This window comes from Protopterus annectens, chromosome 7.part1 (assembly GCF_019279795.1).
Source record: "Protopterus annectens isolate FY-2018-M chromosome 7.part1, PAN1.0, whole genome shotgun sequence".
NCBI lineage: Eukaryota > Metazoa > Chordata > Ceratodontiformes > Protopteridae > Protopterus > Protopterus annectens.
This window is the reverse complement of record NC_056740.1, coordinates 359,313,347-359,340,835: the sequence shown is the minus strand read 5'-3', so window position 1 is coordinate 359,340,835 and position 27,489 is coordinate 359,313,347. Positions and strand designations below refer to the sequence as shown.

The 27,489-nt window shown below is 43.9% G+C and overlaps 1 protein-coding gene across 3 annotated transcripts in view; it reads right to left on the bottom strand.

Moving 5' to 3' along the window:
- The window catches only part of FLNB (filamin B), a 4,683,119-nt gene that overhangs the window by 1,026,072 nt on the left and 3,629,558 nt on the right, over positions 1-27,489 (bottom strand). For all 3 annotated transcript variants that reach the window (XM_044078790.1, XM_044078788.1, XM_044078789.1), the window contains exon 28: positions 17,815-17,971. In XM_044078790.1, the coding sequence (XP_043934725.1) occupies positions 17,815-17,971 (157 nt within the window). The remainder of the gene's footprint in view (positions 1-17,814; positions 17,972-27,489) is intronic.

The window sequence follows — 27,489 nt, the reverse complement described above, 5'->3', positions numbered from 1 at the left end:
GGGAGTGAGGTCCTAGATGGGGTTGGGATGCCTCTAGCTACTAGGAGCTGATCCACAAGTCTCACTACATCTAGCTCCAAAAGGCTTCTAGTGGAGTGAGTAGACATCCCTGATGGAGATTCTGGCCAACAAAAGGGTCAATGGACGGGGAGTATCGGGTCCTGGCTAGTGTCTCGACTTTTGACACCACGGTCGAATATCATGAAAGTTGTGATGGGGGGGGTGACCAATTTTAAGGGAAAAGCTACAGTTGCTGTTGAGAGGGTCTGCAGTACTGTGGAAGGGGTCAGTACCATGGAAATTGTTGTAGTAGATTCCATAGTTGAAGACGGCACAGTGGAGGGAGTTTTAGGCTCCAGTGCCGAGACAGTTGTCAGTGTCAGTTTGGCATGTTTAGTCTTCGGTTCAGTATGAACCTGGGTTTTAGAAGTTTTCAGTTCCTGTGATAGAGTAGAAGTTGGGACCGTATGACTCCTCTTCTTTGTCTTTCTTAGGAGGAATTGATACCTCTGCCTCAGATAAAGCCTCTGAGAAAGGGGTTTTTAGCAGACCCTTTAAAATTAACTTATTTTTACAGTCTGCTAAGGTGCTTGCAAGTGTGCTACTCCTAAACAATATACACAGGAGAAATGCCCATCGGAATTTGGCATCTTGCTGCCACATTTGTCACACTGTTTAAAGCCAAGACACACACGCACACACAGTAAGGAGAGTTTTTTTTTTTTTTTTAAATACCAATAATGGTAATAAAAGTATACCAAAGAGGGCAAAAGGAAGGGAAGGGAAAAAAATACCAATGATGGTATTGAGATTACCAAGAGGTAAAGGGAAGGGAGGGGCCTGTACCAACAATGGTACGAAGAAGTACCAACAAGGTAATAAGGACAAGGAAAGGCGCACACATAGTAAAAGAACTATATATAAATATATAAATGACTAATCAATAAAGAGGTTTTAAAAGAACAGAAGCAAAAAATTTGACAGATTTTGTGAAAAATATAACACTTTGCTTGAGAGCAGGCCTGACAAATCTTGAATCTCTACACGGCAAACGAGATATGAAGAGATGAGGAGAGGGGCACTATGGGTAAACTTAGCTAGAGAGTTTCTGGCTCGCGCAAGCTTATTATACTGGCCGAGTCGGTTCCAAGGACGGAACTGAAACCATCTGTCATGACTGAATGAAGATGGACAACATCAGATCGTATTCTGTAAACTAAGCCAAAAGGGGAATGGAAGAAAGAGATTTTATCAACACAGAAGACTGTAAATATGGGCACATAAAATAGGCAAGAGGGAATTGAGGTTTACTGGTGAAAATCAGAAAAGGAGTCAAGGTATTAAGAGTAAATAAGGGAGAAAAAAAGTCACAGTTAGATGAGACCAAGAAGAAGATTGGACTGAGGGTTGGAAACTGCCTTTCTTACTAGGCATTGATAACAGAGTAATGGCACAGTGAAGGGACAGGTGAGTATGACAGATCAGCTCTGGCAGAGTTTAGACCAGCATCTACAACAGAAGCTGTGGTAAGAAAAAGGATAACTGGTAGGGCATATACAATACATTAGAATCAATCAGAAGAGGTTAGAAAATACTGGGAAATGAGTATGGAAAGGCAGTATAATAAGAAACAATGGAATGATATTTGTAGGACTGTCAAATGGGCAACACAATCTAGAAAGTTTAGGATTTTTTGCATATTTGCATAGGTGTTTTTACACACCAAAAAGACTTCAGAGAATTTTCCACTGGTGGACAGCAATTGCTGGAGGTGTGACAGGAAAAAAGAAGTTATGTCCTTACCATAACGTTCCATGTGGAGTGTTCATCTCGCCTTGGTTATTACACATGGGTTCGGAGCCGATCCTCGGCTCCGTGTCGGCCGCCTGCAAGCTCTGCATCGAGAAGAAGCTCGAGATCACCTAATACCCACAATCCCCCTCTGCCTTTACCTCAGATCTAGTTTGCAAGCAAACCAGTCATAGAGAGTACACACACACAAACCAAAAATTACCTAATGATAGGATTATCTATATACATATATATATATATACATATATACACAAGTGTATTATATAATACAACTAATACAACTGCAGAAGGAGAATACTCCAGACCAGGCACCAAATCGAACGTTCTTCCTAAGGGTGGGAAGGGTGGGAGTGTAATAACCAAGTCGAGATGAACACTCCACATGGAACGTTATGGTAAGGACATAACTTCTTTATGTGAGAGTGTTCAATCTCGCCTTGGTTATTACACATGGGTAGCGTCCCTAGCTCCATGATCCTGAGGAACTCAAGGGAGAACGTTCTTGAGCACAGTGGAACCAAAGGTTGCCCTATCCCTAGAAACCCTGTCCACTTTGTAATGAGAGATAAATGTATGTGGTTTAGCCCAAGTAGCAGCCGCACAGATCGTGTCTAATGGTAAGCGAGCTGCGTGAGCTAAGGATGTAGACACTGATCTGCTAGAATGTCCTTTGGGTTTGACTGATAATGTTTGATTAGAAGCCTCATAAACATATGTGATACAATCAGTTAGCCATTTGGAAAGAGTCCGTTTCGTAACTGCTACACCCTTTCTGCTGTCAGCAAAAGCTACAAATAGTTGATCAGATTTCCTGTGATCTTTTGTTCTATCCAAATAAAATCTGAGTTGTCTATGGACATCCAATTTGTGCAACATATACTCCAACTTATTAGAGTGGTTTTTGAAGAAGGTGGGTAATTCAATGGACTGATTAATATTATTAGTAGAGCAAACTTTGGGGAGAAAGGATGGATTAGTGCGAAGGGATACTCTGTCAGAGTGGAAAATTAAATAAGGGTGTTTAATAGAAAGAGCTTGAAGCTCAGACACTCGCCTAGCGGATGTAATGGCCACTAGGAATAGAGTTTTCCACGACAAAAATTTCAATGGGCAAATTGAGGCTGGTTCAAAGGGGGGCAACATCAATTTAGAAAGTAAGAGGTTCAAATTCCACGGTGATGTAGGACTTCTAACTGGTGGTCTGATATGAAAGGATCCCTTTAGGCTTTACAAAGTCTGTGAGCCATAATAGGCGCACCACATTCTTCCACATGATAGTTAGAAATGGCAGCCAACTGCACTCTTAAAGTAGCAGGAGAAGCTCCTTCATGAAACAATTCTGTCAAGAACTCTAATATCTTGTTCAACGGAGCTATAACAAGGTCCAAATTATGTGAATTAGCCCAGAAGACGAAACGTTTCCATTTACTGGTGTAGGTCTTTGTAGTGGAAGCTTTATGAGAAGCCACTAAAATATTTTGAACCGCCGGTGTAAGGGAATCAGACCTGGCTAGAAAGGGAAGCGGAGCAGCCAAGCTGCTAGATGGAGTGATTCGAGAGATGGGTGAGGGACTCCTGACGAGTGGGTCAGTAGATCCGGCTCTGGGTCCAGCATCCAAGGTCCCCGAATGCGGTGATGCAATAGAAAGGGGAACCAAATCTGACGAGGCCAGAATGGGGCAATGAGGATTATAGTCCTCTGAAGGTTGTTGGCTTTCTGCAGAAATTTTGCAATCAGGGGAAATGGAGGAAAAGCATACAGGAGACCCGGGGGCCAATCGTGCACCAGCGCGTCCCTGGGGACTTCCCCTGGAGGGGGTAATAGGGCAAAGTAGCTCCTGCATTTGGCGTTCATTGGAGACGCAAACAGATCGCAGGAAGGCTGGCCCCACTTGCGAAATATCATGTTCGCAATTGACTGTTTGAGGGACCACTCGTGAGGCAACAGTATTGCTCTGCTCAGCCTGTCGGCTATGACGTTGGATGACCCCGGATATGCGTTGCGATCAGAAAGCGACCCGTGGACTCCGCCCATTGCCAAATTCTCATGGCCTCTCTGCATAGTTGATAAGACCTGGTTCCCCCTTGCTTGTTTATGTACCAGACTACGGACATGTTGTCTGTCTGAACTGCAATAGTTCCTAGAGGAAGAAGGGGAGCAAAGTGTTGCAACGCTAAAAACACTGCCCTCAACTCCAGAACATTGATGTGCAGATTGTACTCCAGATTGGTCCATTCGCCTTGGACTGTCTGTCCCTGAAAGATGCCCCCCCACCCTATCAGGGAAGCGTCCGTGGTTATCGTCGCTGACGGTGCGGTAGCACAAATGGTCTTCCGCTGGACAGGTTGCAAGTCTGTAGCCACCAAGTTAGGTGTGATTTGCATGTGTTTGTTATCAAAATTTCGTGAGTCAGAGGTAGTTGTTGGAATGACCATTGTGCAAACAGGAGCCATTGTAGAAATCTCATGTGCAGTCTTCCCAATGGTATCGCAATGAGAGAAGCTGCCATGAGACCCAAGACCTTCAGAACCAGCTTTGCCGGGGACTTTTTGGACGACAGCAGGAGAGAAATGTTGTTTTGAAGTGCGACTATCCTTTCTGTAGGAAGCCTTAGAACCAAATGATGCGTATCTAATTCTGCTCCTATGAATAAGATATGCTGTGATGGCTGTAGCAAAGATTTTTCGAAATTTACGGAAATTCCGAGGTGAATACAAAGTTGTAGGGTGTAATCCCTGGCCTGTATCAGTTGATGCCTGGTGGTGGCAGACAGGAGCCAGTCGTCCAGATACGGAAACACCTGGAATCCTAGGCGCCTCAGATGAGACGCTACCACTGCCATGCATTTGGTGAAAACCCTGGGGGCTGAGGTCAGACCAAAGGGCAGGGCCCGAAACTGATAGTGACTGGCTCCCAGCCGGAAGCGCAAATGATCCCTGGACGCCCTGGCCATTTTGATGTGGTAGTATGCGTCCTTCAGATCTATTGAGCACATCCAGTCGTCCTTCTGTAAGAATGGAAGGATCGATTGAAGCGTGACCATTCGGAACTTTTCCTTCTTGAGTGTTGAGGTTGCTTAGGTCCAGAATCGGCCTCCAGTCCCCTGTCTTCTTTGGAACTAAAAAGAACCTTGAGTAAGTCCCGAATCCTATTTGGTCCGCTGGGACTGGTTGGATGACTCTTTTTTCTAGCAGCTTTGAAATTTCTATAGCTGCTGGGTCTCGCAGATGGGGTGGTACATCTGGGAGTTTTCTCTTTGGGGTGGGGGTGGATAGGAATGGTATTTTGTAACCTCTGGTAACAACGCTTTTTACCCAGTTGTCTGTAGTAATGTTTTGCCAGGCCTGAGGGTATAAAGCTAAGCAACCCCCGACTGCCTCCAGAGCAGGACAGTCGGGCCTCCTCTCAGGAGTGCTGAAAAGGTTTACCAGGGGGGGTATCCCTGTCACCTTGGTTTTGCGGACCCCCTCTGCCGCCCGGGCGGCGTCTTCCACCTCTGCCCCCTCCTCTGCCTCTAGAGGGGGCATCACCCTGTGTGCTTGGGAAAGATCCTTGGGGTTTTCGAAACCACATTTTCCCACCACGTTGCCCTTTGGGGTACGGTCTGGAAGGGGTGGAAAAACGGACTCCGACAGCAGACAGAGTCTTTCCCTCCTGTTCACACCGGGTAAGGGTCTCCTTTACTTTAGGGCCAAAAAGTGTGGCACCATCAAATGGGGCGTTAGTAAAGGAAGACTTGAAGGCTTCCGCAAACGAACATAAGCGCATCCAGGATTGCCTACGAAGAGCAATCGCTGAAGCCGCTGCCCTACTCGATCCTTCGGCTGCGTATGATATCAGCCTCATGGATGAGTTAACAATGGAGGTAAGGGTATTTAGATGTGCCGAAACTTTCTCTGAAACAGCAGCATCTGTAGTACCCTGGAGGGTATCTCCCAACTCTTTGATTAGATCCCTCTGTAAGCGTGTAAAATGAGTCAAATAGTTCAGGGAACGCATAGAAAAAGCCGCTGAACTAAAAATGCGCTTCCCGTATCTGTCCATAGTCCTAGAATCTCTGTTAGGCGTCTACTGGGACTCCTTTAGTAAGGTAAGCCTTGTCCTGGGGTGCAGTGATGTACTTATTAGGCTTCCTAGGGACTGGTTCCACCGTGTCAGGTGTCTCCCACGCCCTTCGAGCAATCAACTCCATTAACTCATCGAAGGGCGGAGTGACCCAGGAGGAGGAAGGGCGAGCACCAAATGCCTTCAGCAGGACTGACTCATCCTCAGAAGGGGGGAGGGACTGCCAATCACCTCTCTGCTTAAGGATCTCCAAGATGTCAGAAAAGGAGACATCTTCCGTAGGTGACTTTGGGGACCCTTCTGACTCATCCAAGTCAGTATCGGATGTTAAAGATTCCTGTGGAGAATCTAAGTGTCTCCTCTTACACAATCTTTTCCTAGGGACCTCTTCGGGGGGAACATCCAAGAAGCCTCCGAGGAAGAGGGGCACCCTCCAGGGGTGGCTGAGACACCGGTGCTCGACGCTTGGATGTGGCCGTTGGTGCAGAGGAAGATAACGGTCCTTTAAGGGGAGGAGAGGATGCTTCTACTGATGTGGTTGTCTGGGTAGACAACACCTTCCTCATAAGATCGAAGGCCCCCGGGTCCCGAGTCAAGAATCTCCCGGTTCAAGAAATGGGAAGAATCCCCGAGACAGGCACCGAAGGCATCGACCCGAGGACGGAGCCGAATCGATCCGCCGAGGCCCGAGGGAAGAGTCGGAACCGAACGTCGGTTCGACTCGCCCCGGAACCAAGGACAGATCGTCAGCTCCGAGACTCCGGTACCGGATCCGACGGAGTCGAGGTAAAAGGAACAGACCGAGAACAGGACGGTTCTGGACCCGAGGGCTCCACAACCAGTAGATCAACCTCTTCCGGCTCCAAAGACTGGACAGGTCTCGGAGGAGGAACGGATGGAGACAATGGGAGGCCTTCAAGTTTCGACACCAACTGGGTGGAAACCGAAATAAGCTTGGATAGGGCCGAATGTTCCAATAACTTCTGCACCACACGGTCCACATCGATATCGGAGAGCTTAGAAGAACGGGTCGAAGGAACCGAAGACGGAGCCGACCTCAACAGTGTCGAAGGGGGGAGCTCCATCACCGGTTCCAAGACTCGAGGCTCGGAAACTGACACCAGTTGAACACTCGGCCCCGAAGTCTGTGGAACCGGTGATCTAACTTTAGTGGAAGAGCTCGGAGCCGATGACTTGGGCTCCGACGTCTTCGATTCCTTCGAGGACTTGGATGCCTGGTCAGAAGCATCCAGAGCCTCCTGAAAGGAAGGTTTTAATAAACCCCTGTCCATTAATTTCCTGCGCCTATCTGTCATGACCCTCCCACTGAAAGAATGACAAATAGAACAGTCTTCTTGCAGGTGGAGAGGGCCAAGACAGTAGACACAGGAAACATGGTTGTCAGTTACTGACATTTTTTGCCCACACTGGCAACGCTTGAAACCTGATTTGGTCTTTTCAGACATGTCAAAGCAAGTATAAATATAGTCAAATCCAGAAAAACAGTCAAATCCAGTAATGAGTCAATCCAGTTGTCAAATCCAAAGAGTGGAGGTAGGCCCTGAAGAAAACTCTGACTAAGTTTTATAACTTAAACGGAACCGAGATTTCCCTATACCTTACCACACTCACACAAACTATTATTAAACAGTTTCTAATACTAAAGTACCAAAGAAAAAGCAAGAATAAAATTCTAAATCTTATCTGAGGTGCTCGAGCTCGACCCAGTGATGCGAACGCTGCAGCGGCAAACTAGATCTGAGGTAAAGGCAGAGGGGGATTGTGGGTATTAGGTGATCTCGAGCTTCTTCTCGATGCAGAGCTTGCAGGCGGCCGACACGGAGCCGAGGATCGGCTCCGAACCGATGTGTAAGAACCAAGGCGAGATTGAACACTCTCACATCAGAGGGTAACTGGGAACATATTTTTTGGAAAAGTTACGAACTGACAGATTTTATAAATTCCCTGAAGAGTACTTTGTCAAAAATATTGGGGGAGCAAATTACTTTATTTAAGGAAATGATTATTTTTAGCTGGGATATTGAAACTGAACTGCTTGGGTACTTTAAGGCCCTACTAAGTCTAATGCTGTTGGCTGCCAATAAAGCAATTACTAGTAAATGGAAATCAAAAGCAAAAGCCACTGTAACAGAATTGTTGAATGTTGTAAATGAGACAAAATAAACGGAGGTGGAGCCTTTAGAAAAGGAAATGAGTTAATTACATAGAAATAAATGGAATCTGTGGGAACAATTCATACAGAATAATATTCAGGAGGAGTGATATTTAAAAGAAGGCAAGACATGAGCAATCTATGTAAGTTAAACTGAATAATTAAGACAATCATATTTGTTTAATACGTATAAGAAAAAAAAAATATTGTTAAGTATTTTTCTCTTTTATAATTGAATGTATATTCATGTCACCATGCAATGCATGATGATAAAAAAAATACTGTTCATTTTCTGACATCACAAGCTTATATTCTTAAAACAAATAAAACAACATAATCAACCCACAGGTAAAACAGCCCTTACAATTCTTGCTTGATTAAACCTAGATTTTACTAGAACCACATTTTTCTTCATAAACCAAACATAAAGCAATCAACCTATATGCACAAATGCTGGATACACATTACTACGTCTGTTGATGTCTTTTTTTGTTACTGCCGCTCTCCTACTCATGATACAATAAAAGAATCTTTGTGGGTTTTGTTCACGCAGCTTTATTATATACTAACACATCACTATAGAAGTTTACTGACTTTAACTTGGGTAATTTATACACAAACTAGCTACTGTAATCATGCATGCTCTCTCTCTCTCTCAAAATGGCACTGAGTATAGCAAGTGCCTGCTATTTATATATGCATGTTCACACCCCTTGACATGCTTCTTAAAGAAACAGCACACACTCTGCTCTACATCCTCCCTCTTTGAGAAATAGATCATGCAACACCATGAATCTCATTTGGCATGCAGATAATACAATAGTTCCTTGTCATGCACTTATACAAAACTAAGAACATATGTACAGTTATGTCCATGTTGCTGTGTATTTCACACTGGGCTTGGAAATACAACCAAACTGTGTGACATAAAACTGAGAATGAGATTTAGCAAATGGAACTGTCTCTGCTGAAGGTTCAACCTTGGGAATATCTGAAACATCCTCAGGAATGGAAGTAGAGGTTGAGACACATTCTGTGATGGGAACAATATCTGACTTCCTCTGAGATCTAGAGCCTGTATCACAGGAACAATGCTGTGATAACAACTCTGGTACAGGAAGATGATATCTGCGATTTTGCCTGTACTTCACACCCTCAGATTCTACAAAGTAGGATCTTGGCTCAGTACATATACCTGTAACTTGACCAATCCTGTAGAAACCTTTTGCCGTCTGTATCCTCACTGTCTCTCCTTCTTTTAACGGACAAAGAAATCTGCTCGATTTATCATAACTGGACTTCTTGACAGAATGCTTCTTGAATAACTGGACTTTGATGGTTCTGCTGTTCTTAGCTTTAGGCTTCAATAAACTGGAAGTAACAGGTAGTGTTGTTCTGGTTTGCCTAGACAGAAATCTCTGACCAGGCGAGCCTCTCTGAGATTAAGTAAATTCAAAAAGACATCGGTATTGTCATGCTTTGACCTTTCAAGTAATTGCTTTGCACTCTGCACTGCACTTTCAGCTACTCCATTTGACTGTGGATATTCAGGACTGCTAGTAATATGTACAAAGTCCCATTCTCTTGTAAATTTCTGAAATAACTGATAGGAAATTGAGTACCACTGTCAGAAATAACTTTGTGTGGACTAACATGGACTAATAAATGACGTTTCAACTTAGTAATAACAGTAGTGGATGTGAGATTAGCTAGTAAATTCAATCTAAACCAGTTCGAATAAGAGTCTACCAAAACCAAGTAATGTTGATCGTCCCACTCACTCGAAGATATCAGTGGTTACTGTTGACCAAGGTAGTTCAGGAACTTGACTTAGCTGAAGTGGTTCTCTTTGCAGATGCAATTTAGTACTACTGCATACTGAACAAGAGGAAAGTACTTTATCAATGTCTTTCAGTAATGAAAGCCAAAAAACTAGTTCTCTCGCCTGTCACTTAGTAGATGCGGAACCTGGGTGACCACGATGCAAAACTCATGTTATAAGGAACAGGAACAACAATTTTAGGACCTTTGAATATAATGCCATCTTCCATCAACATCTCATCTCTGTAAGGAAAGTAGGTTTGCACTTCAGGTGGTACACTAGATTGCTTTGATGGCCATCCAACATTAATTTAGTGGTTGAGCTTTTGCAAAATTGGATCAGTCTTTGTATGATCTTTCAGCTCATCTAGTCTAGTGGTAGAGAAATTACCAGCGTCTAACTGCTCCATTGTATTTCTGGGCGATTTGGATAAGGTATCAGCCAGGTAAAGTAGTTTGCCTTTTGTACAGACCATTTTGAAGTTGTACTTTTGCAATTTGAGCATCATTCTTTGTAATCTCGCTGGAGCTGAATGTATAGGCTTCTTTAGAATAATAACTAGAGGTCGGTGAGCAGTTTCAATCTGAATAGCTCGAACACAGATATAATCAAGAAACGCTGAACATGCAAATACTATTTCCAACAATTCTTTCTCTATTTGAGCATACTGCATTTCAGTTTGGGTAAGTGTTCTAGATGCATGGGCTACTGGTCTGCCTTCCTGAAGGATAACTGTGCCCAGACCAAATTGTGAAGCATCACAGAAAAGAGTGACTGGTTTATTGACATCATGTCCAGTTTATTCGCACAGTGCAGTTATTTGAGATACTAAGTGGGATCCTCCAGAAATGAAGCTTACCTAAAAACTGTACAATACAGATCCAGACTACCACATCTAAAGACACGGCAATACTACTTAATATACAATTCAAGTCCACTAAAAATGCAATCCTCTCCAAGTTCCACTGACTATACTGCATGAAAATATGTCCCCTTTATTGTGGCCATTTCTGTCTTAGTACTATGCCCAGCATGACAATGACAGAAGAAAAAAAATGAGTAAATGCCCACTGCACTCTGATGAATGCACAGAATAGAGCAGCCATTTCCCTGTCCCTGCCAGCATTCAACCTCATAACTCATGCACACTCACTGAATTAAACCCTCTGTAGGTAAATCAGCATCAGACTTTAGAAGGATTTAGCAAAGCAGAATACAAAAGTGTCAACAGTGGCTAGTAGAAATGCAGACTATAAGAATACTTCAAATAAAAATACACATCACTGCTACTGCACATCTAACTACTGCATTTACTCATGTAACCTGTCATGAAGTCAAGATGTTAGGGCCCTACTGCTCATGCACTAGGTATAGAGGGCAAGGGCACTAGGAATAGACTGCAAGTGTCAGGCATCACAAGTCATTTACTGCAGTGAATTTAAGTTTATCATCTACTGTTCTTAAACCCCACCCCTGCAGTATGAAGATTAAGAATCTCATAACAGTGACAAGACTGCTAATTCTTTGTGTGTGTGTGTGTGTGTGTGTGTGTGTGTGTGTGTGTGTGTGTGTGTGTGTGTGTGTTGGGGGGATCCTAAAGTAGTGGCTGCAGAAAAAAGTACAGTTTTGTACCTACCATAAATGTAGATGTTCGAGGATTCCATTGCTGCAGTCCTGACTATTGGGTATAGTCCGCGTCCCAGTCGGCCCGAATACCAGAGTATAAGGCTGACGTCGGTCATGGCGCCTTAGACTGACGTCAGTACGTCAGGGTACTAATGCGCATGACCGACGCCATTTCCTCAGTCTTTTCTTGCCCCAGATGTCAGAAGACCCAAAAAGACAAGTCCCAAAAAACCTGCACCAAAAACATGTACAATATATACAACAATATATACAAAAATATAAGCATGTAAACTCACCTACACAACCACCCCTAAACACAGAGGGAAGGAGGGAGGGTAAATTGGACTGCAGCAATGGAATCCTCGAACATCTACATTTATGGTAGGTACAAAACTGTACTATGTTCTTCGTCTTCCATTGCTGCAGTCCTGACTATTGGGTAGAATCCCAAAGCAGAGGAAAGGGAGGCTGGCAAATTATAAGGAAGTAGGAGCTGATAACATGCCTTGCAAAACAGCAGTGGCAAAACCAGCCCTAGACTTAGAGTAGATAGGAAGATGATAATGCTTAGAGAAAGTATGCACTGAACTCCAAGTAGCTGCTTCCAAAATATCCTTAGTTGCCACCCCCCTTAGAAATGCTGTTGAAGTGGCAGTAGCCCTAGTGGAATGAGGCCTAATCCCAGCTGGAATCTCCTTGCCATGATGGGAATAACAAAATGCAATGCAAAAGCCAATCCACCGGCAAATAGTTTGTTTTGACACAGGCTTGCCCTGTGAACTCAAGGCAAAAGAAACAAACAACTGATGAGACTGCCTAAAATCCTTAGTCCTGCTTAAATAATATCTCAATTGCCTGTGTACATCTAAAGTGTGCAAAATCTTTTCCCCTTTATTTTGGGGATCTGCATAAAAAGTAGGCAAATGAATAGTTTGGTTTAAAGCCACACTAGAAACCACCTTAGGCATAAAGGAAGGATTAGTACGTAATGATACCCTATCCTTATGGAAAATCAAAAAAGGCTCAACTGCCATAAGGGCCTGCAACTCAGACACCCTTCTTGCAGAAGTAATGGCCAACAGAAAAGCAGTCTTCCATGACAAGTATTTCAACTCAGCAGTAGCCGAGGCTCAAAAGGTTGTAGAGTAAGTTTTTCCAACACAAAATTGAGATCCCAAGCAGGAGTAGGAGCTCTACGTGGGGGTCTTATATTCTTTGCCCCTCTAAGAAACTGCTTGAACAAAGGATGCGAAAACAAAGGTGGGTCACAATCATAATGAGCTGAAATTGCTGCAGCATGAATCTTAATGGAAGAGAAGGACAAACCTTTGTCCAATAACTCAGTAAGATATTGAAGAGCCACACTCAAATTAGGCTCAGAAATCTCCAAATTCTTTGCTGAACTCCAAAATAAAATCTCTTCCATTTGTCTGCGTACACCTTCCTTGTACTAGGTCTTCTAGCTTCCATAATCACATTTAAAACTTGCTGAGGAAGTTGAGACCTGCTGTGCTTCAAGAGAGAATATGCCAGGCTGTTAGATGAAGAGAGTGAAGCTTGACATTGAGCAGATGACCATCTTGCTGAGATAACAGATGAGGAATCAGAGGTAAAGGCCATGGAGGCTTCCTTACCAGACTCCGTAGTAGTGGATACCAGTGTTGCGAGGCCAATCTGGAGCTATCAAAATCATCCTTGGCCTGTCTTGTCTGACCTTTAATAATACCTTTGGAAGAAGAGGCAGAGGTGGAAAGGCATAGACATGAAGGTTTTTCCAACTGAAAGACAGAGCATCCACTTTCCAAGCTGTGTGATGAAACCCCTTTGTGCAATACTTTGGCAGCTGGTGGTTTAGTGGAGAAGCGAACAGATCTATGTCTGGAGTTCCCCATGACACTGTCAATTTCTGAAATACATGAAGATCCAGTTTCCACTCGTGGGGATCCATGATTTGTCTGCTTAACACATCTGCTAGGGAGTTCTGTGCTCCTGGCAGAAACCTTGCCTGAAGAGTTAGTTGCAGGCTTAACGCAGTCTCCCATAAAATCATTGCTTGCCTGCATAGAGGATAAGAATGTGTTCCCCTTGCTTGTTGATGTACCACATGACAGTTGTGTTGTCTGTTAGAATCAACACCTGCCCTGGAAGAAGTAACTCCTTGAAAGCCATCAATGCAAACTGGACTGCTAACATCTCCTTCATGTTGATATGTAGATGCTGTAGTCTGGCAGGCCACTTGTCTTGTATCCACTTTCCATTTAGATGAGCTCCCAAGCAGTGTCCGAGGCATCTGTCGTTAAAATCTGACTCGCCTCTGGCGGGTCACAGAGAGTCCCTTGTTTAGGTGACATTCCTGAGCCCACCACAAGAATTCCTTTTGAAGGCAAGGTATTATTTGAATGACAGTGTCCAAATCCTGGCAGTGCTGTGTCCATACATTTTTGAGATACCATTGCAGCTTCCTCATATGCAGTTTGGCATTGGGAAGCACCAGAATACAAGATGCCATGAACCCTAATGCTTGAAGGACTGTCCTTGCAGTCAGCACGGACTGATGAGATAGTTGATGGAAGTAAAGTGACAGACTCTTTTGTTTGTCCGGGGTTAAAAGGCCATCTGGGCTGCTGTATTCAGTCTCACACCCAGAAAGCACATATCTTGAGAGGGTACTAGACTGGACTTTATTTCGTTCACAGAATACCCCAGGCATCTTAGCACTGCTATGACATATTCCAGATGCTGTAGAAGGTCTTCCTTTTCTTGAGCCAGAATCAGGCAGTCGTCCAAGTAAGGATAGATTTGAATGCCTTGAAGCCTGAAGTAAGCTATCACTGGAGCCAGAACCTTTGTGAATACTCTGGGCAGTAGATAAGCCAAAGGGCAATGCAGAGAACTGATAATGAAAATCTCCAGTTCCAAACCGCAGATACTTTCTGCAACCTAGCCTTATAGGCACATGAAGGTAAGCTTCCTTGAGATCTAAAGTTACCATCCAGTGATCTTTGCCCAGCAGAGGTAACAGTTGTTGTAACGTCAACATCTTGAACTTGGGAATGTCCAGATAAGTGTTGAGGATAGATAAATCCAAAATTGGTCTCCACGTGTTCCCCTTCTTTGGTACTAGGAACAGGCGAGAATAAAATCCGAAGCCCCTTTCTGATACAGGGACTGGCTGAATGGCCCCTATCTGGAGTAACTGAGAAACTTGCTTGTGAGCCTCTTTTCTTTGTGGAGGAGGAACATCTGGCATGCCTTTGAAGGGGGCATTGTGTGGAAATAAAATCTGTAACCGTGATGAATGATATCCAGCACCCATCTGTCTTGAGTGATGAAATCCCAATTTTCTTTGAAAAGAGACAGTCTTCCTCCCAAAGGAGCTGCCAGACGAGAATCCACTGGCAGCTGAAAAGGCAGGTCATTGGGTCTGCTTACGAAAGGACTGACCCTTGCCCTCACCAGAAGTCTGAGCAGGTGAACTCCCTGATCTAGGCCTAAAGAACCTTGAGCCCTGCCCCTACCACGTCTAGACCTACCCCTAGACTGGGAACCATAAGCAGGATATGTCCACCCCTTAGCAGGCCAATTTCTACTAAACTTCGGAGGCTGCACCTGCAAAAAATCTTTAACAGTCTGCATAGACTTAGCTTTGTCCTCCATTTTCTTTAAAACTGCTTCCACAGGCGGTCCAAACAACACATCAGACTGTAAAGGAGCATCCAAAATCCTGGTCTTAACATGCTCAGCTAAATTCTGATCCTTCAACCAGGCATGTCTGCGAAGAACAGAACTAGTAGCAGCCACCCTCGAGGAGGCCTGAACAGCATCAAAACCACACTGCAAAGAATGCTTACCCACTTGTTCAGACACATGAACCAAATCCAGCAATTCTTTACACTCAATACCTTCCGCCAAAGCATCCACCTTAGATTTCAATTGTGAAAGGAGATAATTCTGATATTTTAGCATATGAAACTGACAATTCAAGCCCTCATGGCTAGAGTGGAAGAAGTATATACTTTCTTACCCCACCTATCCAAAGCCCTTGCCTCCTTATCAGAGGGTACAGGATTTTTAACCACAGAAGCTTTAACACCTTTAGGCCCCTGAGAAACAGTTTCTGGGTCCGCCCTAGGACTCTTAAACAAATACTTATGAGCTTCGGGCACCCTATAATACCTATCAGGCTTAACAGGAGCAGGAGGCAAGGAGTCAGGGTTCAGGAAGCCTCTGCAAAACATCCTCCACCACATTCAACACAGGAGGAATAGCTAAGGGCCTATGCTGAGGTAAAACAAGAATTCCCTAAGCCTTTTCCTGGAATCAGAGTAATCCTGGCCTTCCCATTTAAAGTGCTCCCTCATGGAGTGAAGAGTCTCTGAAAATGAAAAATCCTCAGGAGGAGAAGCTGTAGGAGTGGAATCATCCACATCAGAATCAGAATAAGTAGGAAACTCTTGTAAGTCTTCCACAGAAGACTCTGAAGCCTGTGAACACTGTTCAAAACTATCAAACTCCTGTTCCACCCTAGGCCTCTTATCAGGCGGGGCATAGAACCTCTAATCAGACTAATCAAATCTTCTGCCATTTTAAGCATATGTTTCTTAGGCACAGAGCCCGAAATGCTAGGAGAAGCCCCACAGAAGCTGAACTTGGCCTACCTCTAAAAGAAGCTTTGGCAACAGAAGGAGAGGCCCTAACTACCTTGGGAAGAGAGGGAAGAACAGTTACCTGAGAAGCCCCTCAGCCTGGCCTACCTCCTGAGAGGGCACATCCTGTAACAGTAAAGTATCTGCCTGAGACTCCATAGAGACTCCTGGCAAAACCTCTGGCTCCCTGAGCCTTCTAAAGAACCGGCGTCCGGGACTGCGGTTCCTCCCCTAGGCTTCACTGTTTTGTCCTTGCGCTTCTTGGTTGAAGCGGGCGTCGGAACATCCGACGGCATATTATAATTGCAACGCTTCCCAAACACTAACCTAGCACAATCTAGCCTCCTCTTAATAGTGCGCTTGTTAAATCTAGCACAAGAGCGGCAACCAACAACGTCGTGCTCAGGCCCTAAACAAGGTATACACAATGTATGATAATCCCTATGCGGTATCTGCTTCCCACAAGAAATACAGTTATTCACTTTTTCTGACATCCGGTTAAATACTGAGGCAAGAAAAAACACAACTGTTTACTAACGGGGTTACTTAGCCAACTCTGTTTCGGTCTGAAACTCCGGTTTCGGAAAATCTCAGAACGCCAACCTGCACTCGCAAAATTGCTTCTGCATCGGACCATGCGGCAAAAAAGACAGAGGAAATGGCGTCGGTCATGCGCATTAGTACCCTGACGTACTGACGTCAGTCTAAGGCGCCATGACCGACGTCAGCCTTATACTCTGGTATTCGGGCCGACTGGGACGCGGACTATACCCAATAGTCAGGACTGCAGCAATGGAAGACGAAGAACATCAGCAGCAATGTCTGCAGAAAAGAAGGGCGTGTATCTCATCCCACTGATGTCCATGTGTGGGTAATCGTAGTAAGTAAGCATACCTTCTCACAATATGATGGACCCTGTATGTAACACAGTTCTCACCTCAGTGTGGTGATGGACATGGAAGGTATAAGCAGTGAAAATGTTTTTAGTTCCTTTAGTATTGTATACAGGGAATTCATATTTTTTTTCAACCAGAGGAGAAACTGTGGATTATAATTAATAAAGAACTGAAGCACTAAGGCAAGAATCGACACAAATGGCCATAATATGGGGGACATATTTTAATGCAGGTCAAAATGGCCTCAGGGTCTTTCCTCTTAAAGAGAAAGGGACCTCCTACAATAAACAGGCTTAACAGGGTATTGCCTTAGGAGCCAGGAAGGATAATCAAGAGGTTAGTGGTGAAGAAGGATGAAAGCCAACAATAAATTATTGTCAGTAATAAGAACTGCAGCTTAAAAGGAGCATATCATTTGAAAATAACCATATCCACAAGATATCACATACAATACCAAGCTACAGGCAGTAAAAGGCTTGTCCCCACAATTAAAAGGGAGGAAATTTAACTATATACATTTGCAAACATCTTATATGAAGCTCTTCATATAAGACGTTTGCAAATATATACAGTTCAGTTCCCTCCCTTTTAACTATATATATTTGCAAACATCTTATATGAAGCTCTTCAATATGAACTGAAATATGCATGGTGATTAACTAAACTTTGTGGGATGTAAACACTAGCTTTATGTTGACATGTGTGGCTCTACATCACACGAACAAGACTATAAAATAAAAACACTGCTTCTGGTTGTGATGGTGAACACTTACTGTAATTTGAACAGATAAGTGGCCTTCACCAGCATCTCTGGCATCGATGGTAAACTCCACAGGTAAGCTAGCCTGCAGTCCTGCCGTTGTAATGCCTGGTCCACTGACCCGTACTTTTGTAGCATCGTGGGTAGGAAGTACTCTCACCCTGAATGGGCTAAAAAGTGGTAGAAAGTAAAGTACATGTTAACTTCAAAAACATTTCTGCTAAACAAATAAGCACCATTGACTTTTTCTGCAAGTACAAAATGAATAAAACTGTAATTATTTATTTAACTTCTAGAACATAAAAATCTAATTCTACTGAGATTCAGTATATACAATGTCAGTCAGTGTCCTCAGATGAGCTTGTCAAGCAAGCTCATCTCATTTTGTTATAAATGTCATTTACATGCAGTAGATTACAGCCTAATTACATTATTGCCTTATGTGACACCATCAATATGATATAACAGCAGAATGCAGAGGCTATGTAAGTAGTCGCACACTGCAGGACGTGCATTTACTTAAAAATGTATGCAATCCTTAGAAACGCAATTAAGCATGATTTACACCCAGAAACTTAACGCCATCTTTATATATCCACATACTGTTTTTTTTTTTTAAGTTTTTATTTGATACATCAGCAAACTGTTGAACAAACTCACAACATTGACTAATAACATTACACAATATTACACATCTGTAATACTAGTATTTACCAAAAAAACTCAGAAGCAGGGAGTGGTAGGCTCCCTTACTTTCAGTCCCCCCACCACTAACATAATTACTCTTATTTCAAAGATATGTAGACCTTAAGGCAAGAATGCTTTGGAAGATCACACATCTCATTTAGATACTTCTAACAGCCACCTGTGTTTCAATTATGATTCTTCCAGTGGTGCACGTACTGAACAAAGAATAGGAGAAGTAGTGTAAAACAACTACAGCTCCAGGCCAACAGATGTCTGGCAGCAAGCAGTGCACTAGCTGAGAGCAGGGCACAGCGAAGGGGCAGAAAGTGGCATGCAGCTGCAATGGAGGAGCAGCAAACTGCAAGCAAGCAACCAATCAATGTGGTGAGGGTTAGCTGGATATTAAACCATCTAAATAACAGACGACTGCCTAACAGCACAAGGATCTCACTTCTACTGCCTGGATGTAAGACACGGTTACAAAACAGCATTATCCCATGGAAACTGGATTTATAGCTTGATTATGTGTGACATATCTCTCATTTTACTTATTTGTACTAAGTTTAGTGTAATTCTTTTTCTAACTATGTATTGGACAAAACTGTTTACCTCTAACGTTAAACTGTTTAATTATTGTGGTATTAACAGTCTATTGCAGCTTTTCTCCTCTGGTCTGACTCTCCACTGAAAAAGAGCATCTGCCCAATCAGACTAACCCGGTTAACAAATGTCAAACAATTAATAAATAAATAACTGAAACCTCCGACTGGGTGAAGTTTGATGCCATGCAGGAAGGGGAAAAATGGGCAGTGGGTGTTGGGCAGGCTTGCTTGTCAGGCAAAGGGCCAAAAAAAGAAATAATAAATAACAGTCATATTTTGGTTTCTGTTTTTTACCACCTTAAAAACAACACCTGCTCATCTAAAAATAAAACTAAGCCAGTGAAGAAACAGGACAACTGTGACTATATTGGACTGTACATCAGGAAACATCAGCATATCTGTGTTGTGCCTGAATGCACTTAACAGAACACTTAGTGTAAATTAAATGCAAATATGTGTATATATGCATTTATGCCAAAATCTGCTATCGACAGAACATCCCATATAGAAGTAGAACTTTAGTTTAATCTGTGGTTAAAACAACAGTACATGCTTTCAGAAGTAAAGAGATTAGACTGGTTACTTCAAACGCAAAAAGGGAAACTGGCTAGACTTAAAATGTCCTGCAAGGGCAACTAGCTTAGTACTTACCAATGAATCTATGAGAACAGGATGTAAATCTTAATATTTATTAAGGAAACTGCTAAAAACTGAATACTGGTACATTACCTCTATTAAGTTGTGTGCACGAAGAACAGACATATGATGTTAAAACACATTTAACTAATATTATTTTTTCTTGTTTAACAATCTTTTCAGTAGTACCACTTTAGTGGCAAATTTGAAAAATTTTAACAAAGAAACAACAATGGTTTGTCTCTATCTAAAAATAGCCATGCCTCACACAAATGGCCTGGAATAAAACAGTCAAACCCACAGTTCCTTTTTAAAAGCTATGAAACTTTTAGGGTTCAAAAAATCTGCATATGCAGAGCAGTTGACCAAATGCAGATGATTTCAGGAACAGAAAAGGCTGATATTTAACTGGTCACTGCTTTTTCACACACCCCCCCCCCCCCCAGCCAGCCATCAGATCTCTCTCAGTCTACTGGCCCACTCATTCTTCATTGCCAGGGTGAAAGCCAACTGTGGGGGGAAAATCATTAAGGAAGCTGTCAATGGAAGGTCATTGTTTTTCCTCTTGTGGTCCTCTTACCCCTGTGCATAATGCCTGGTAGCATGCCCACAGAGTGGCATACAATGGGCATCAGTAAGAGCACATTATCCATTTCCTCATATGACAATGCCTCAGGACTGATCTGCCCTCCTTGAAGCTAGTGCTCCTATATGAGGTGCAGGTTCCACATGGGGATTTATTCACAGGAATGTGTGGTCTGGGCATGAGCACCCATACTCTTCTTCAAGGAGAAGCGAGCTGGCTAAGTTGCATCACTCCTCTCCTCCTATGCCAGCTCCAGGATGTATGTGTGCCACTACTCAAATTCCTGTCACTTGGGTAATATGGCTTTACCCTTGTTTGCTATTGGAGCTGACTCAAATGTCCACTACTAAGTCTGCAGTTACTTCACTGTTTGGGATGTTTGAACAGCTTCCTGACAGTATGACAAATCTTCAGCAGTATCTGCCTTTACATTAACAACTGTGCACTTCTGCAGCAGCAAACTTTAATGCATACAGTGTCTACGTATATGCCTATATTGTTGTCTGTGTAGTTCGGATGTGCAAATCAGTGAAGTCCATCTGCCTTGAAAATTCAACTAGCATGCTCATCTTCTTTATTGGTGGCACAAGATGGTTTCTAATGAAAACAAGTCTCACTAAAGCTGGAAAAATGAAATTAAGATTAGACTTGGGTAACTGAGCTGGAAAAATGAAAGCATGCCCTTGCAGTAGTGTTGCCACAGAGGATTTGAACACAGAAAAAGACACACCCACTTTAATAACCAGAGTATACTATCTTCTTGAGAAATTAAAAACTGTGGTACTTTAATTCTGATCAATTATCAGAGACAGTGAAGTTTCTATTGCAAATTACATAACTGATTTTAATCAAAATGTCATATGCAGAATATGGTTCTCCCAGATGAAGTGCTTGTTTTTCAGCCATGAAGTACTGCATGGTTAGATGTAAAAGCTAGACAATCAGCATTAACAGCTTGTATTGCATTTACTTTTGACTCAGTTAAGATAGCTGTAAAGTGTACTTTCAGAGAAAAGGCATCAGGCACTGCAGTAGGCAGTAAAACAAGTCAGGAGAAAACATATTTTAAAAAGCAGAAAAGAAAGCAGCAAGTTGGATGGACAACAGATCTCTGTGATACCATCACTATGTAGTACGAATCCACTAGATAACTATAAGAGGAGATCTAAATGTGCTGTATGTCACAGCAGCTACCACTGGGCCAAAGACTGCTCAAACAGAATGAACAAGTTAACACAACAAAGGAAAGAAACTATCTGAATGTACAGAAGAATGCAGCCTAACTTTATTTCGCAAAGAGCTGGTTTCAGCTGCACAGATTTTTGTAGTAGAACCTTGTGGGTCACCTGTGATTGGGATGACATACACATGCATCACGTACACAGAAAATCATTAGACAATTATATCCTTAAACTCAGGCAGAGTAAGGTTGAATAGTTACTGAAAAACAATGCATCTATTTAGAGGACTTTCAGTCTTGGCGATGGAAATGTAGCGTATTCTACCAGGAGTCTGAATATGCCAGCAAAAATGGGACACAAAGTGTGATACTGAAACAGTAGTGGTTCAAGCTGAGGAACTTTCATTGCGGGGTAACAGTGCTCTGTTATTCAGGAAACCAGGAATATGAATGTTTATAATAAAATGTATAAGGTTAACAAGCCAAAAAACCCTTCTGCTTTTTACTTTCCATTCCCCATGGCCTGAAGTACCCATGGCCACATAATCAAGTCCACTTGAGGAGCAAACTGGTATCACTGTGCACATTGTTTCACACAATCTGCTGCTGCACTGTGGCATTATAACATGACTGCATCACTGCACAGTGGCACTACAGGAGTACACATAGGTTACATGCTACATATTTGCTAGACAAGCATGATTAGCACTGCCATGCATGGATAGCATGTTGTGCGCTGGTAGTGATTCAGAGACAATGGAACTAAGTGGTTTAATTAGCATAGCATAACTACCAATTTCAGTGACTCTAGTTAGCATAATATAATGCAGGGGTAACATTTTGTGCAGCAATGCTTATAGCCACACAATTTGTAAACACAGGAATTTCAGTAAAGCCTCTGCAGATGTGCAGCTTGCCAGAGTTAAGGCAGGAGTCCTGTCTGGCAAAGTACGTAAGCAACAACAGCAAACCCTGTGGTGGATGTCAGTAACAGTATGCATGTGTGACTGGGATCCCATGACAATGACTTGATAGTATTCTGATTGCTTGTGACTGGGGGGTTCAGCACAGTTCAAACCATGAGCATAGGAAACCATGGGAAGGCTATGCTAAACAGGGTGCATGATTCCAGGGTCATTTGTTGAAGCATGGTCAGAGTACACAAACTGGGGAGGGGGGCTACACATAGCACTAACTGCAGCTGATAATCAAGAATCCATGGTTACAATACTTAAAAGGGGCTGAGGGAGTCTGTGCATTAACAATAACTGCATCTGATAACCTATACATAAATGAGGGCAGTGCATAACAATATCTGCAGCTGACAGCTATGTGCATAAAAGGAGGACGGTTGTGGCCACTGTTGGATGCAGCCTACAAGTAACATATATACCCACTGGCTCACATGAGTTTGCCCATAAGTGCACAGGTACTGGCATGGCAAATGGAGGGAGGCAACATCTTAAAGTGTTGTTAGTGAAGAGAATGAAATGTCACTACAGGCCCACTGTACAAATGGCATGCTCTTCCTGGGCAAAAGTGCCTGAGACCAAACTTGGTTGGGACTAGTGCAGGAAGTCAATGCTGTTGGCAGTCACAATAAGTCTCTATAACAGGTACAATGAAATATTACTACTAGTATGATACTTCATGCAATGGGAAAGGCACATGACATGGCAACACGTAGATCCACCAACAATGAAACAGTTCACTGAGGTAAACCTAGCCAGGGTGATAAGGCCCTAATACTACAGTGTGGCTTGAAGGCAGAAGTTGGGCTGGCACCAACGATCCATGTGATTAGTGGGGAAAAATCATGTTAGCAATGTCTATTACAATAAAGTACAGCTCCACTCCAACACATGTTTGAAGGGGAGGACTGAACAAGGCCCACCTGCACATCTGTTCTTCCATGTATCTCTGATCTGCAGCTGCAACAATCCACATAAGGCATGTCTGTAAATGTATTACAGATGCATGCCACAGGGTGTTATAGACTCGTATGCATGTGGGCAGACATTGGTGTTATATGTATTCATGCTTTCATAGGTTTCCACTGGTGGAGGGTCAAGCACAACAAGAAAAATAAAACCTGTCAGCAGGGCATCTTTGGCTGACACTGAGGGCAACAAGCAAAGTACAGTTGTGTACACTTACCATAAATGTCGATGTTTGAGTGTATTCACTGTTGCAGTCATCACATTTGGGTTATCCCTGCCAGGGTAACCCTCGGCCGGCCCGAATACCAGAGACTTAGTATTTCTGCATTGGTTGCTGTCACTTGAGGACTGATGTCATGTCGTCAGTGGTATAAAGTAAGGCAGCCAACGCCATTACATCAGTTTTTCTTGCCCTAACCTGTCAGGAGCCCCCAAAGTAGGAGGCCAGGTTCTGGTGGAAGAACCCCACCAGTGGAAAATAAATACCAATAGGCCCCTTGCAAGGGAAGGAGAACAACAAGGAAGAATGGTAACAAAAAGACAAAAAGAAAAAAGGGGGATGGGGGGAGGGAAACCAGGACTGCAACAGTGAATACACATAAACATCGAATTTACGGTAAGTGTACACAACTGTACTATGTTCTTTGTGTTTCACTGTTGCAGTCATCAAATTTGGGTAGATTCCTAAAGCTGAGGAAATGGGTGGAGGCAGTCAAGAAAGCCACGGGCTGGCTAAGATGCTCTGCAAGACTGCAGAGGCAAACCCTGCCCTGGATTTGGAGAAGAGTGGCAGGTGGTGATGCTTGGTCAAAGTGTGAACAGATTTCCAGGTGGCAGCCTCCAGGATGTCCCTTGTGGGGACTCCTCTGAGGAAAACTGCAGAGGTAGAGGCTGCTCTGGTAGAGTGTGTCCTGACCCCTTTGGGGGGAGGCTTACCATGCTGTTTGTAGTAGAAATTGTTGCAGTGTGCTATCCACTGGGATATGGTTTGCTTGGAGATAGCTTTGCCTTCTGCCCCTGTAGCAAAGCTAACCACCAATTGATCAGACTTTCTGAAGGATTTAATCCTGTCTAGATAGTATCTGAGCTGTCTGTGCATATCTAGAGAGTGAAGAATCCTTTCCCCTTTGTTCTGGGGATTAGGAAAGAAGGTGGGCAAATGAATGGATTGGTTGTGAGCCACGCTGGACACCACCTTGGGCATGAAGGAAGGGTTATTTCTGAGGGATACCCGGTCTGCATGGAAGATGATTAAGGGTTCCACAGCCATGAGTGCTTGCAGCTCAGAGACTCTTCTGCTTAAAGTGATGGCCAGAAGGAAGGCCGTCTTCCAGGAGAGAAATTTTAGCACTGCAGCAGAAGCTGGTTCAAAAGGAGGCAGGGTAAGCTTTTCCAAGACAAAGTTAAAGTATCAAGCCAGTGTTGGTGCACTTTTGGGAGGTCTCAAGTTGCTAGCCCCTCTGAGGACCTGTTTGATCAAAGAGTGTGAGAAAAGGGGCTGGTCAGTGGGAAAATGAGCAGAAATACCAGAGGACCAGAGGCATGAATTTTTATAGAGGAGAGAGACCACTGTGTAGTAGGTCAGCTAAGTAATCCAGGATAAGAGGGATGGAGGGCTGTGCAGTATTGGCCCCCTTAGCCTGGATCCAGATGCAGAACCTTTTTCATTTACCTGCATAAGACTTTCTGGTGCTAGGGTGTCTGGCCTCACAGATAGCATTCAGAACCTGTTTACTGAGTATGGCAGATTAGTTTGGGGTTAGGGAATAAGCCAAGCTGCCAAATTGAGAGTCTGCAATTGGGGATGCATGAATTCCCCTTCCCTCTGCGTTAGGAGGTTTGGAATTTGAGGAAGATGCCATAGAGGCAGTGGGGACAGGCTGTACAGCAAGGGGTACTAGTGCTGTCGCAGCCAGTCTGGAGCTATAAGAATGGTCCTTGGTTTTTCCTCCCTTATTTTCAGCAATACCCTGGGGATGATAGGGGAGGAAAGGCATAGACCAAGAGGTTGACCCAGGGGAAGTACAGGGCATCTACTTTCCAAGCCATGCAGTAATGCTCCCCGGTGCAGAATTTGCTGAGCTGATAGTTGGTGTGGGAGGCAAAGAGGTCGACCTTTGGGCTTCCCCATTTCTGAGTTATTAGGGTGAAGGTACTTCTGTTGAGCTCCCACTCGTGTGAGTCCAGAAGGTTTCTGCTTAATTAGTCTGCCAGGGAGTTGAGAGAGCCTGGTTGGTATTGTGCTAACAGGTGTAGTTGCATGGAAGAGGCTGTGAGCCAAAGTGTCATGGCCAGCCTGCACAGAGGGTATTGATTAATGCGCAGGGGGATTTGCTGTGGGCTCCATTGGCCCTGTATGCACCTCCCGTCCAAGTGTGCACCCTAAGTGTAGTCTGATGAGTCTGTGGTGAGGGTCTGGATGGCGGGGTGTGGGGAGAAGGGCAGTCCCTTGTTGTGGGAGCATGCTGTTGCCCACCAAAGGAATTCCTTTCTAAGGCAAGGAATTACAGGTAGACGAGTTTCCAGGTCTTGACAGTGTTGACACCAAAGGCTCTTTAGGTACGAGTGAACAGTCTGGCATATGGAATGAGGAGTATGCAAGATGCCATGAACCCCAGAGCTAGCACGATTTTCCTTGCAGAAAGCTGGGGCCTGGTGCCCAGTTTAGAGAAGTAGGCTGACAGGAAGATTTGTTTCTCTGGGGTAATGTATGACATCTGGGATGCTGTGTCCAGACTTGCTCTCAGGAAGATTACCCTTTGGGTGGGCACCTGTTTTGATTTCTTTTTATTGATCATGTACCCTAGGGAGGTTAGTAGGTTCTTTACAAAGGCCAGGTGCTTCTGCAGCTTTTCCCTGGCTGTCTACCCGAATAAGGCAGTCGTCTAAGTAGGGGTAAATTTGAATATATCTTTGTCTGCAAAAGGCAATGGCCGGAGCCAGGCATTTTGTGAAAACTCTGGGAGCAGTAGATAAGCCAAAGGGAAGTGCAGAGAACTGAAAGTGTTGAAATCCTGCCCTGAAATTGAGATATTTTCTGCATGATTCCCTGATTAGAATGTGGAGGTAGACCTCTTTTAGATTGAGGGGGCTAGCCAGGCCTCCTTGGACAGCATGGGTAGCAGCTGCTGGAGGGTGAGCATTTTGAATTTTGGGATCATCAGGAAGGTGTTTAGAATGGATACAGTCAAGATGGGGAGCCAGGTGCCCTCTTTTCTAGGTACCAGAAAAAGTCTGGAGTAGAAGCCTTGGCCTGTCTGTTCTGGAGGAATGTGCTCTAGTGCCCTCGAAGAGAGCAGGGAATGGACTTGCTTTTGAGCCTCTGCCAACTGATTTGGTGGTAGATCTGGGAACCCTTTTGGGGTTGGATGGGTGTGGAAGGAGAATTTGTATCCCTGAGACACAATGTTCAGAACCCATTGGTCCTTGGTAATGGTGTCCCAGCTGTTTGAGTGAAAGGAGAGCTTTCCTCCTAGGGGCAAGTGAAGGTGGGCAGAGGGGAGGTCGGGAGGAGGTGAGTCATTGTGAGTTCTTATCATAAGGGGGTGGCTTAGAACTCCCTGGTTTTGAAGTGGAGGTAGTCCACTGCTTAGATCTCTGCATTTCCTGGGGCTGCTGTCTGGGGGGGGGGGGTCTGCTTCCACGGGGCCTAGACTGGGCCTGTTTACTCGGAGCAGGAAAGGACCAGTGCCTGGAGGGACAACGCCTACTGAACCTAGGGGGCTGGACCTGTAAGAAATCTAACGGTTTGCAGAGATTTTGCTTTTTCTTCCATCTTTTTTAAGACCTCTTCTGCCTTAGTGCCAAATAAGTTATCTTTGTGCAAGGGGGCATCCAACCATTTAGATTTGACATGGTCTAGCAGGGGTTGTTCCTTAAGCCATGCATGTCTTCTAATGACAGATCCAGTGATTGCTGCCCCTGCAAGAAGCTTCTAGGGCATCAACACCACAGTGCAAAGTGTGCTTAGTTACTTGACTTGCAGAATGCATTAAGTCTTGCAAATCTTTAGATTCTGCCCCAGCAGGAAAGAAAGACATTTTTTGTTTAAGGAGTT